At 44.3% G+C, this 13,742-nt stretch overlaps 1 protein-coding gene across 3 annotated transcripts in view; it reads right to left on the reverse strand.

Moving 5' to 3' along the window:
• The window catches only part of GALNT13 (polypeptide N-acetylgalactosaminyltransferase 13), a gene marked incomplete at its 3' end in the record, with an annotated part of 135,036 nt that overhangs the window by 15,485 nt on the left and 105,809 nt on the right, over positions 1-13,742 (reverse strand). For all 3 annotated transcript variants that reach the window (XM_082001646.1, XM_082001645.1, XM_082001644.1), the window contains exons 8-9: positions 11,758-11,897; positions 8,098-8,196 (exon numbers count right to left, since the gene is read on the reverse strand). In XM_082001646.1, coding sequence (XP_081857772.1) covers positions 8,098-8,196; positions 11,758-11,897 — 239 coding nt within the window. The remainder of the gene's footprint in view (positions 1-8,097; positions 8,197-11,757; positions 11,898-13,742) is intronic.

Here is a 13,742-nt window from a genome sequence, read left to right on the forward strand (position 1 = left end):
TATCGAAGACCTGGGCTGAAACAACCATTATTCAAAACCATATACTCTAATAAAGTTCAGCTACAAAGCTACCATAATTAATATTCAACAAGAAAATCTTCTGGGAGGGGCTTTGTTCTTTCCTTTAAACACCTTCAGCCAAAAATCTTACTTACTGGTAGAATACTGGACTTACTTGCCTGCTGTCATGCTATAGCTGGAGCGAGAAACATGGCCAAAAAAATCTAATTTGAAAATCATTTATATCATTTGTAGCACTAAGTATCTCTCACTCAAAGTAGCAGTTTGGGTTCAAGAATCACTCATATGAATATATTGTACAGATATTTCATCTTTTACTATGCCGCTTATTCAGAGATTTATCCATAACCGTTCATCCTGAGGCAAATTCTAACTTTAATTTTCAACTTATTTGTGTTGATTTTTTTACAGTAAACATATTTGCATCAGGCATTTTCTTCTAGCCTCAGAGACATGCTTTTAGCCTCAGAGAGATGTGTTCTTCTGTGCTTTATAGAAGGCGAATACATTTCAAAATGTAAGTATTTCCATTTGCATATATCTTTTTCCTCTCATCTTTGGTAATTGCAGTACACTGTTCCATTATATCTTTTGAAAGAATAAGTGATGTCTGAATTAACAATTACAGAAGATGGGTTTGAAAAACGTGCCATCTTAAGAGAAATGAATGCTAATTAAGACGATGTAAAATTATCAGGCTAGCATTTTGCTACCATCTATATTAATTATAGATATAATTATATTAATGCCATATAAAAATAGAGGGTGAGGAACACGTTGCATTTTACAGCTAATTAAACAGTACGTTTCACGCCACACATTGCGGCGCAAGACAGCAAAGGGCTTCCCGAGCAGCAGTCCAGCCTTCTGCTCCCGTAAGCACCCGCGTTGCGGGGACGCGGACACGACCCACCTCCCCGCTCAGCGGCGCGGGGAGCACGGGCTGGCTTCCCGGGGCCTGGGGTCACACGCCTGCTTCCGACGTCAGGCTGGCTGCACAGTCGGCCCTTGCAAACAGCCACCCGGCGTATTTTGTAAATTCCCAAGTTCAATGCTGAGAACGCTGCTCACATACCTTTATTTTATACTTCGTTACGTGGAACTAAATCTTGAGGACGCGTCTGTACAATCAAGCAAGAAGTCCGCCACGCAGTAAAGGAGGTTATAAACTGGACATAACTAAGTACAGAGAAATCTAATTTATTCTGCCAACCACTTCAATGATCTATGGAACTCCCGCAGGTAAATTTCAAATTCACCTTTCATAACTGATTTAAAATATTCTAATAAAACCTGCAAGGAAAGCACTTTTCCTCTCCTCCTGAAACTGTTTACACATTAAATGTTGAAAGTCACCTTAGGCAAAACAGGCAAATTGAAGCCGATTCCCCTAGCACCCAAAAAGGGTTCAGGACTCACAGTTAAATTGCCTGTTGAAGTCACTTTTGGGGTCAAGGACCTGGATGTTTTGCCTCTTCACTGAAATCTCACCTTTCTCAAGGCCGGCCAACCACTTAAGCATTTCGCACCTGAACAAATCCACAACAGCCATGTAGAAAAGGCACCTCGCAGCTCGGGCAGGCTGCCTCCGTATTTCCATCAAAGGGGACTTTTTGGGAGATCGGTGTTCAACAGGCAAGTCCATCCCGTATCACAGAACAACTGCACTGGCTGTTGGGAGGAAAAAATACCCAGTTCCAACACTCCACTATTCAAAGAACAGCTCTTTGCGGGGGGGGAAGATTTTCATTCCTTCTAATCACAAGAAATGCAGGTATGCTTTCTTCACCTCCCCAGAAGCTCCTGTAGCATCCAGCCACTGCTGGGGACGGGATACGCATTAGGCTGACTTTGGTCGAGACCAGGATTTCTGCAGCAACAGCCCTTCTGAGATCCAGCCCTTCATCCGGAGCGTTTGGGATTGGACATATCCAGCCCTATTTTAATTCCGGATCATTTATTGAATGGGTTTTAGTTTTTGCTACTCCAACAGTTTCTTTTCACCCTAAAGGAAAATATTTAAACTAAAACCACACAAACCCACCAAGACAGTGCATCCCACCAGCAGGCTAGCAAGTCTAATCAAGGGTCAATCTTCAGTTTCTTGGGTGACCTGAAGACGTGCCCAGCTCAGAGCCCCTGAATAGCTCACAGGTTTCCCTGTGGCCACTCTGGAAGTAGGGATCAAACTTATTTCTAAAAAAATAGAAAACAGGTTATGCCAAGTTCTGTAATGCCATGAAAGCAGCTCATCCCATCCCGCAGACAATCACCCAAGTCTGTGAACGCTGCCAAGCCAGAAGTGACTTTCACATTTTGGAAGGTTCATATAAAACTTGTTCTCAACCTCTAACCCCCAGTGCCAAGGATTCATTTATCCCGAGGCTGAGCCCCAAGGAGAGAAACCCTGTAATTCTGAGTGGTTCACTGCAGTCCGGAGAAACGCTGTAACTACCACCAGCTATCACGGATTGAAGTCAATGATTGGAACTATACTAAATGGTCGTTGTAATAAAAATAAAACAAAACAGAAGGAAGGAAAAGTGACTGGCAGAATCTACTGGGGACATGTACAGCAACAGCAGGGGGGATCTGCAGGCGATGCTTCGCTTTAGCGAGGTTTCCAAGGGTTGCCGAGGAACTCGGTTTTATCGCACTCGGAAAAGGGCACTGGGAAACACACGGGCATCCCCGCTTTGTGTTGGTGGCCAGCACGCCTTCCTGATGCTCAAACCTCTGTCCTCCACCACAGCGTCCTTTGTCCTTTTCTAAACCACTGTTATTCCATAGGGGTTTCGGGTACATTCAGCATCTTCCACAGAAACTGCAAAAAACCTGATTTTTGGCTCCCCGGGGGTGGTGGAGTTGTGGGTTTTGTTGTTGGTTTTGGCTTGTTTTTGTTTTTGTTTTTGTTTTGTTTTGTTTTCCAGAGAGTTGTCACTTCATAAAGGATGTCTGCCTACACATCTGCCACAAAAAGCTGTCGCTGCTTCCAGGTTCACTGGGCTGCTCTCCTCCCTCGCTGCTGACAAGCAACATTACGCCAAATTCACGCTTCTTAGCAGGTACAGGCACACCTGTATTCTGGATTTTATCTACCCAGGCTTCATTACTGCAATGCTACACACCTAATGCTAGTCTTCCCGCACTCCCCGGTGACTCTTCCTGCCAATTTAAAGCAGCAGCAATTCAGGTTTTCCGTAGACTCTATAAAAGAAGGCATTATTCTCATTCTGATTGTGCTAAATAAAAGATACTGTTATTTAACATGCAGGCATGGCTCCTTTGTTCCCTATTAATCACAGTTATTATAACGGGGCTGAAGATCACCGCGGGCTCCATTGTGCTGCATCCGGAGCAAATCCAGAGTATTAGACAGTTCCTGCCCCCAAGGTTTATCACCTCAATCCATAAAAATGATGTAAAGTCTGCAAGGGGAATCATATCTCAGCACAATGGACTAACAAAATAAAAGCAATAACTAGTTTTATTCATAATGGGTCTGTTTAGAAGATGAAAAGCTACACAGAAAGCCGAGTTGTGGAAAACAGGAGATTGTAAAAGGTGAAAAAGGCAGAAAGAGCAACGAAGGGCTAAATTATTTTCCAGTAACCACTTAGAAAATCTAGTATTTACCTAAGATACTACAATTAATAAAATCAAGGCACTAAACTCAAAGTCTGTCACGGGTGCTGTTTTTCCTTATCGAGTGAGCTCTCCAAGGAGATTATTTGGTTTGAGATCAGCTGCACACGTACCGCTCGATCCCTCTCTGTGTGTAAGTTGTATCAGTCGCATGAGTAAGGGTCTAATCGTCACTGAAGGTTTCGTCCTGTTCAATCTTGTGCATAAAATGCCTTCAGATGACTTACCGAGCAGCTGCAGTTGATCAATGAGCTAACTAAAAATGTAAAACGTGACCCCTGCGTTAGTCTTCAGTGACCGAGCTGTGATCAGATGGCTTTGCTGGCAGCCACAGCAAGTTCCCACCGGGCTTGCCGTCAGGGTATCTATCGTATGCCTCTCCTCCTGACCTGGCAGCGGTATCATTCCAGAAAAAGTACTCTTTATAACCTACTGGAAATGGAGGCCTTCTGTTACAGAAACGTCTCACGGGTCAGGCAGTCTGCACATTTCTATCCATTCCCCGTAGTAAGCAAATAATCATAGCATGCCGATAAATTCTCATGGATGAGAGCTTATAAATTATTTTTCTACATGCCTCTACACAGAAAGCGCTCATGTTTGAAAGGCATTTGAAAATATGCACACTTACTGTGAATGGGAAAAAATGGAAACTCCAGGAAACAGAACTGTTTCTGAAGGACCCATTATTTAGAGCTAACTGGGGAAAAAACAACCCTCTAACAACCCTTACGGTGCGTGTCGGGGTTTTTTTTAACTCAGCAGTACTGAGTCTGAACTTTCTGCATAAAACATTGCCAGAAGGGAGTCATGTTCCCCCAGCACACTTACTAAAACATATGAAACATGACATTTGTTCTGATCTCCCCCTGCAACAGCTGCCCCGGGTAAGTTCACACCGAGCGAACTCCTGGCTGATGCAATTCCACATTCATTCAAAACGAATCCTGACAAAACACTCCCCGTCCTGCCGGAACCACGATGTCCTTTCCAAAAAACCCTTCTCCCACGCAGAGCTGCCACGCACACATGCCGCCGACAGCCTCGGCGGCCGGCAACCGAGGCCAGGAGCCCCGAGCCACCCGGGGAGAGGTTCTGCACGAAGCAAGTTTCTTCCACTTGCCAGCGCATCCCTCCGTGCTCAGGAAATAGGTGCAGGCTGTAAAACAGCGAAAAGTCCCCAGACCACAGCCTCTGCCAGGGCTCTGAGCACCCGCTGGGACCCTGAGCAGGAGCTGCAGGGCTGCCGTCGCTGCGCGGCACGCGGAGAAGTAGCCACGTGGGTCACGGCCGCACTATTGCTCACACTTTGCTCTGCTATTCTTTTCGGAAAAAAACACCACGGTATTTATCTAGAGGAAACAGAAGGGACCTCCTTCTCCAGGAAGGGACCTCCTCCAAGGTCTTTGCTACCAAATCGCCCTTACCGCTCCAGACTTCCCACGGCCGCGCTCTCAGACATGATGAGACCAGGCGGAGAAGCTGCTGGCAGCGTGCGATGGCACAGATGACCCAGGAGCCACGACAGAGGAGGGACCGCGGGGCCGCGCCGGCGGAGCAGGGAGCACCGCGGGACCCTTTGCGACCGCCCGGCCACAATGACGGTGTGCTCGCTACTTCCCTGGTGATTTTTTCTGCTGACAAGAAGCAGGTTCGTTGCTGTACCTAGCACAGCTGAAGCTCCAGACAAGAGAAAAGGCATGGGTTGTTAAACAGGAAAAAAACCCCCAGCTGATTTGAAGACAGGCTTTGCTTTTTTCTCCCTCCATATGGAGCAAAAAGCAGTTCTAAGATTGCATTTAACTGCATTAGGAGATTCATAGTATTTATTTTCAAGATCATTAATAGTCACCAGGTCCTGAGTTAGGAAAATCTGAAATACCCATGCCAATGCAACAACAAATCACCCACAGTTTTATACTCTGAAAACAATTCTCACACGAAGGGCCTCAGTTAACATATGTCATTTTTCTCAAAAATTAAAAAAATTCCTCCTTAAAAGAAATCCGTATTTTCAGAATCCTTAAGTCCTTTAAAAGACTTCAATAGCTCTGAGATATTTGTCCCCGCCTCAAGCTGGATCGCACCCGCGCATCTTGCTCGGCCCTATTGAGCTAGGTATTATTCTTGTTTCATTTTCATTCTGAAGTAGTTTTGCTCCTCAGCTATTTCTGTCACCGTACAGCCCCCCTGCCCCCAGCATTTACATGCCTTAGTTCAGTTCTTATTTTTCATTAGAAGAGAATTTAATACAGTTAACTTTTAACGGGTGTTGTATATGAGCACTAAGGGATGAATAACGTTCTGCGTGCGGGCCAGGTATTCCTAGCGAAACCTCCCCAGACGACAGATAATGCTCTTTGCTCATGCGAATGCAGAGGAACAGAGTCTCTTCGTCCCGCAGGTGCACACGACAGATCTACCTGCCGCTTCTGGTTGACGTGAGAAGTGTCAAGGAGACCGGAGCCAAAATTTGCTTAGAGTTGAGATATATTGGCTTAGGAAGGCTCAGAAAGAATGGCTCTATTTCTTCGTTATTAGGGTTTCTTTTATATACGGTCCATATATACATTCACAACCCATCTGTCTTTATCTCAGAGCCTTAGAGTCCTCCTCACCTCACACCTTGTTCTTCAGAGGAACTGAGGGTTTGGAGACGTGACAGTCATCCAGGATTTTTCTCCTCTTTCAGCAAAAAGAGAGGGGTCTTCCCAGGACGTATGGAAAGAAGGGGAAACTGCCAAACACCCCAGGTGTAAAGAGACTCTTCAACCTTGATCATATGCAGTCTTATTAAAACACTAACACTTCCATCTCCAAAGTAAAATTTAGAAAGATAGTGAAGTTTGGGGTAAGTATGATGGACAACTTTACCCTGCTCTACAGTCCTGCATCTTTTTTAGAAGATGTGGCACTAGGAAAAGCCACCCTCATCAAGCATTACCCAGTAGGTATATGGTCCAAAGACCTTCCTGGGGAGAGATGCCAGCACAAACTTCAGGTCTGGCTGAGGGATCTCTAGGGATTTTAATTGCAGGGGGTGAAGGCAACGGCAGCCCTCGGCTCTGAGGTATGTCAGAAGCTGAATGAAGGGAGCTGAAGTCTTTAATTTGAGAAAACAGTCAGAATTAAGGGGAAAAAGAGGAGAAAGGTTTTCCAAAGCAAACCAAAAAGTAGAAAAACAAGGCTGAACTACATTCGAAAAGGTGCAAGTAAAAGGAGGAGATTGCAGCAAGTTCTGATGAACTTCTAGGTCAAGTCAGTGATGGGGAAAACAGGGACTGTGCAGGAGCATCCCACCTTTCACGCCGTGTGTGGTGGACAGGAGTAGGCAGCAGCAGTGCCGGTGCTGCCGGGACCTCGTGGCCGTGCCAGGCTGGCACCCTCAGCCACACGTCGCTTGCTGTCGCACGGTCCCCGTCCTGCAGCCCTACGCTGCAGCCTGCCCGGGTGAAAGTCCCCTAATCATAGGTTTACATTGCAGAACCCAACTAAATCCAAGTGAATCAGCTCTGAAAATGTGAATAGTTTACTCGTATTTTTAGAGAGAGCGGGTACAGTCACCCGTGGCACGATGAGCTGACTGATTGCCATTTACCTTTTCATTCCCCTTCAAACCCACCCAAGACACAAGTGAAACACCCCACGCCCCCACTATTTGGTTTTCCGCTAATGAAAACAGCTCAACTCCCATCAATATTCTCTATGTTTGTTTTTCATACACACATTTTAGAAACAGATTAACTCAGCCACTAGCCACGTAGATTTTTACCTGTTTCATTTTAAAAAAAGATTTTTCCCCAATGACAATTAAAATTCATGATCAAGTTTTCTAATGTTAGTATCTGACACTTTAAATGCATTTCTCCGCACTCTAAACAGCAGGAATATATTCAATATATTCATTCGGATACTCCACTGGACCTACAGGTATGTCCCGATACGTTTTCAAAGTTTGCAGCTGTTCCTCAAGAACATGGCTTTTTGAGTACTCCTAAAACTCTTAAGCTCAAAATCCCAAACCATTTGGAACTTTTCATTAATATGTTTGCTAACTGTTGCTATTGTTTTTTATAGTGAGCCAACACGCCTACGTTTGAGCCGCATTAACCGAGGACTACTGAGGGAATCCCGATTCTCTCACGACAAAATCAGGACGAAACGCTCACCCGCTGAGTGCCCGGCCGTACCTGCTGGCTCAAAAACCGTCTACGCAAACCAACCCCATCTTCTGCAGAAGGAAAGAAGCGCCGACAGGCCAAGCTGCAGCTCCCGCACTGCGCCGGGTGAATCAGGTTTTGTGAATCAGTTTTTTTTTTTTTTTCTTATCAGTTTTTGCTGATAGCTGTTGCGTCTGTGCTTACACAGCAGCAGGCTAAAGCAATTATTGTAAAAATAAAAAAAAGTTAAAAAAAAAAAGTATTATTTTACCTGATTTCCTCCCATGCCGTGGCAGTTGAAAATGCCCACTTTTTCATTTTCCTTGCGGCCCATGTTGTCTAAACACTGGTTGGTTTCAACGTTCCTGATCTGAAGAGAGAGAGATGCAACGTTCCTTGAAAAAAATGCCAGTAAATGTCATCTTTGTGCAGAAAAAATTACGTCACTGTGGGCGAAAGCACATTATCCATGCATTCAACTATATGAACGTATTTTAACTTGCAATTTGTAAATATGTCACACTCCCAAAAGAAAACGAAAATAATTACAAGAGTATAATGAGACTTTAAATCACACGTTAAGTGTAAGTATGAACAGCGTTCAAGGAAAATCTCACTCAATGGCCTGTGTTTTGTTTAACAAATACAATATGCTTTTACTTCTAAACAATGCAAAACTAATGGCTTGCCCAAGATAGGCACTTTTATTTTCTTCCAGCAGGGATGACTCTTCTCCAGGGGAGAAAAACTGAGTATGAGCGTGTCTGATGTCTGACTCTTTCAGAGCAGAGGCTGCTGGACAGCTTTGTGACTAATTACATGCTCTTTAAAAGTTAAAAAAAACCCCAAAAAACCTTTCCCCTCAGAACCTACCCATCCTCAGAGAAGAACAAACACACTTAGTGAACATCTCAGCGTAAACAAACCATTTCTACATAATTTAAATTAGAAAATCTACATAAATCTGTGATTCTGTGAATTTGCACATAATGCAGCTGGGAAGAAGGCAGCTTTAGGAGTGCGTCGTCTGCGACACAATACACGACGTGATGAGTTCCTTCCAGCGATGCTCAGCTCGGACTGAGCGGAGGGACCACCAAGGTCCATCAAACAAAGGCCCATCAGAGCAAGAAGCAAGAGGGAGCAGCAGGCTAAGTGCCAAAGCATCGCTCCCCAAAACTTATTTATAGAACACACATTTATCCAGGGAAACGATCACGTATAAAAGCAATCAACCAACTTCAGCTTCGTACAAGAGGAGAAGGGGGAGACACCACAGAATCACAGAATTGTTAACGTTGGAAAAGACCCTTAAGATCATCAAGTCCAACCATCAACCGCAGACCACCATGCCCAGCCCCGCCGAAGCTCTCCCGCGTCGCAGTCTCCACGACGGTGCGTGCTCTCAGCCTGTACGAACCCCAGCATGCGCATGTAATACTTTTTTTTCTTAACCCTCCTCATTTCTCTACTAGCCCCGTTGTACCAGCACGGCTCCCCTTGCTCCTCCTCGTTCTCAACAGCGTGGGGTGATTTTCGTACTACTGTGTGCAGAGCAAAGCGCTCTCATTCCTTCGGTAAAACCACTGGGAAACCCTGGATTTTGAAATACTTCAGTGGCACTTAGTACAACTCTCTGTCATCTGCAGCTCCCCGTGCCTCCTTCGGAGGCTCGACAGGCACGGCAGTCAGCGCTAAACCGAGGCCACCGGACCGGGCTTAACAGAGCAACGCAAGGAAAACGAGACAGAGCTGTCTGATTAGCGACGCTGGGGAGGAGTGGCTCAGCAAAGCTGACGTGGTCGCTTCTTAATCTGCTCGAACGTTGTTAATCAGGCAGAAAGAAACCGCACCACCTCGTGCCGGCCGGCAATCTCTCAGAAGCTCGCGCGCCTAATTGCTTAATCCTCCCAGAGCTGCCGAAGTCAGGGGAAAGGTTGCAGGCTCCACAGCCTGGTCCTTCACCTGGCTGGGGGCTCCGGCCCCGGGGGCCAGCTGCTAACCAGACTGCTGGTTTCCACCACTTTCCAGCTGCTTTTAAAACAAACGGCCCTTCTTCAGAGCCCAGAGTCACTTCCAGTGGCTCCCTGTGGCTCCAGCAGAATAGCCGGCCCCACCGGGGCGCCGCCAGCAGCAGGCACGCCGCGGCTGCAGGGGTCCAGCCAGCTCAGGGACAGCCTCCTGCTCTCCCCTTGGCCAGCACGTGCCACTCCGCGGACCACCAGAGCCACTGCAGTCCCCACACTGTGACCTACTGATGTGCTCGAATGATAATCCGAGCTCAAGCGGTAATCCCAGCCTTTTTTCTTAAATCATCTTTTCAAAGAAATAGAAAAGGTGATTTAAAAAAAAAAGTATCTCCACGAGAAAGGTAATTTGTTTGTTTGTTTGTTTGTTTTTGCAATCCCTTGATTCATTAAAACAGAGGAATAAAATAAAAAGTGACTTGAAAACTCACTTATGATTATTATGTCTCGGGTTTACAAAATAATTCTTGTCTTGCATTTACTTTGTGTTCACTTTCAATGTTAGATGAGTAAAATGTAAAAAAGGATATTCAGTATTCACCAGATTGTGCACATTTTATGGCCATTCTGATGCATATTTTTGCCCATCTAGGAAATTCAAATCTAATACAGTTGCTGCATATGAATTATGTTCTAACTGAATGGAAAATTTAGTTGCAAATAACGGCTTGGCAATCTTCAGGATCTGCCTGTGAAGTGTACAATAAACGCGCTTCATAAACTACTTAAGAAGAACTTCAGGTCTGTACAACTCCACAGTTTAGAAATTTCATCTGTGGACCGATGATGCCAGCTGCACCTACAGGTCAGATGGTTTGTCCTACCTGAGACTAAATGCCTGCTGAAAGAGAGGAAAATGAGTGAGAAATACACTTATGATGTTTTTAAAATTGTCCATGACTGCTGGTGACGGTACCTGAGCCTTAGGTCTAAAAAGCCACTTTACTGCTCAACCGGCAGTCGGCAGCTGCAATAGTCAAGTATCAGTTTTAATTCACAGATCCTGCCTGAGCTGCTGTTTCCATAGAAACTGAGGCCATGTTGGTAAAAATAAGGTGTTTTAATAACTATTTTATTACTTTCTCATACTTTTATTTTCCAGTCTGACAATATCGTACAAAACCTTATTGTTTGACACTTGTTAGATGAGTTCTTTCCTTGCTGTAAAACCATGTTTCACTTCATTTTGTCATAGTTAAACTGGAAACCCTACTGTGGCTTTTATTTTTCACTACAATTGCAAGTTTCAATAGTAAATTACTTTCCTGGATGTAAAAAAGCCATTTGCTCATTTGATTGCTATTCTATCTGTAGCTATCTTTAAATAAAACCATTCAAGAGCTTTTAAAATTCAGCATGGGTACAACTCAATAGAATATTTTTAACAGAGGATTATCTGAATTTTAAAGAGATTTCAGTCCTTGGTGGTACTAGAACTACCAGGTTATAGGAATGTCTGTGATACGCAGCTCCAGGCAGCCTTGCTGCAAAACACAGCATCAATGAACAAACATATTTCTTGAAAAGAAAAAAGGAAAAAAAAAAAGAAAAAAAAAAAGAAAAGCTTTTTGTACTCTACATGTGACAACCAAACTACTAGTTCCCTTCAGCTGCTGCAGATCACTTAATTATTTCAAAATATTAGTCACAAACCTCACTTTTCCAATATGCTACTCGATTTACAAGAGAAATTTCAATGGTGAACTTACACATTCAAAATAGCAATGCCCCCTTACGAAAGATTTAGAGAAAATAAAACCCGCTCAAAGGTAAGGAAAATAAGATACAGGGATTGCACACAAGCACTTCATTCCTTTCCCCAAAACCACTTCGTCTTCTTAGCGATCCCTCCACTCGCACAGTGTACTTATTGTTTTAATTCAGCTGACGGAAATGGTTCGTACCTCACCAAGGGAGTAATAGCGCCGTGGAATCTGGGAGTCGGGATAGATGTTCTCCAAGTACCACGAGAAGGGTTTACACTTCAGATTTTCTCTTAGTGCTTTTCTGACGGATACATCGCCATAATCCACCTTAACAACACCTGGAATTGTTAAGAGAATAGATGATCAAAGCACAGTTTCTGCAAAGCTGCAAAGCATGAATCACAGATCCCTCTCCGGTTGTCAGGATTTCCTTTTTATCAATATCCATTTGCTGGAATTGTGGTACAGCAATATGTGAACACGTGCAGCTGCTGTACAAGCACTAAATAATTAATTTAGCAAATTTAAATGCTTGGAAAATTACATTTTTTTCTTTTCAGATGATTTATCAATCCGGAAAGGCAGGACCACTGAACTCCTCAATTTCTTCATGTTCCAAAACATTAAAGACAGGAAAACCATATCCGTTCACGTTTTTTCACAAGCCATTTTTTCCAAAGCGTCTCGCTGGTGTTTTCCAGGGCTCCGTTCTGAGAGAAATAACTGGGACGAGGCACGGCTACATTACTGATGTCTAGATCACCCCTTGGGTCATTTCACCAGGAAGGACACGTTCTCCACCCTAAGAATCCCCATTTCTAAAGGGAGAAGGTGTCAGGTCGTGTCACGGTTACAGTGTCGCCGTGCCCGGCGGTGCCGGACCCACCGCAAGCCTGTACACCAGCGACCCGAGCCAGCAGCTTCCCACGGGCCGTCACAAATCAGAAATACAGGTCATGAAGGGGAAACAAAAGAAGAATCATAACCAAGGAGAAGGGGAATCAGTTAGAAATCCCCCCGGTACAGTGTATCCTTATTAAAACTAAAGGAATATAAATATAAAGATAAATACATTGCTTGACTAGCTATCAAAAGTCTTGAAAGCACCGTGTATTCACAGAATCAATTCTGTGATTCTGTGAATACACGGTGCTTTCAAGACTTTTGATAGCTAGTCAAGCAATGTATTTATCTGTTGATGACAGGCGCATACACCCGGGAAAGACGAAATAGAAGTGGGGGACACAGGCACGGCTGCACGTCCCAGACACAGGAGACCGAAGGAGAGACGAACACCGACTGCGCATCGGACACAGACACGCATCAGACGTCTCACGACCTCAGCACATCAGCACCGCTGACAGATTAAGTCCGAGATAGAGACGATTTAAAAATCAACATCCCGAGTGCAAGAATAAGGAACTCGCACGTTTTCGAAGTATTCTTGAAGCCTTAGAGATGCAGCATTCACTCTCCAAGCAGTCCACGTAACACAGGGTAACATGCCATGGCGACGTCCCCACCGACCGCTGTGCATAGGCCTCTCAGAGTTTAAAATAATATTGAGCCAGTAACTTGCAGCATCCTTTTAAGACCGACCTACTCCAGGAAGGAGACAGCTCAGGAAGGAACCGTGCATCGCAGAAAGAACCGTAAAGGCCAGTCTTACGGTGCTCGGCCAACTTGAGTTATGAAGAAAGATAGCCAAAACCCAAAAAGCACGTCAAATATTCTCTGTAGCCTAATTTAATCTAATTTTAGACAAGAGCTATGATCCAAAGAAACAGTGGTAGGCAAAGCAGTAGTAGCTGCCAGCACTCAGCTGAAATAGTTTGAAAGACATTCCCAGATTTATATCTGAAATCCATGCTGCACTTCCACCATCTGCTTTCCGTTATTTATGGGACCTTATTTTGAAACGATCACAGAGGTGGAGCTCCAAGGATATCAGCACATTCTGCTAGGAAATCATGCCCTAAAGCACAAGATTATATCAATTTTTGAAGAAATTCAGTACACAACAACAGTAAAACTATTCATTACTATTAACAAAATTTTAGCTTATTTTGGATAATGACTCTTATCCATATTTCCAAATCTTTACCGGTTACTACTTTGACAAATTATTTTTATCTATCATTGTGTAGTTGTAGGATATGATGTAATTCTAGATAATGAACTAA

The sequence above is a fragment of the Phaethon aethereus genome (genome assembly GCF_964289735.1).
Source record: "Phaethon aethereus genome assembly, chromosome: 6".
NCBI classification, from domain to species: domain Eukaryota; kingdom Metazoa; phylum Chordata; class Aves; order Phaethontiformes; family Phaethontidae; genus Phaethon; species Phaethon aethereus.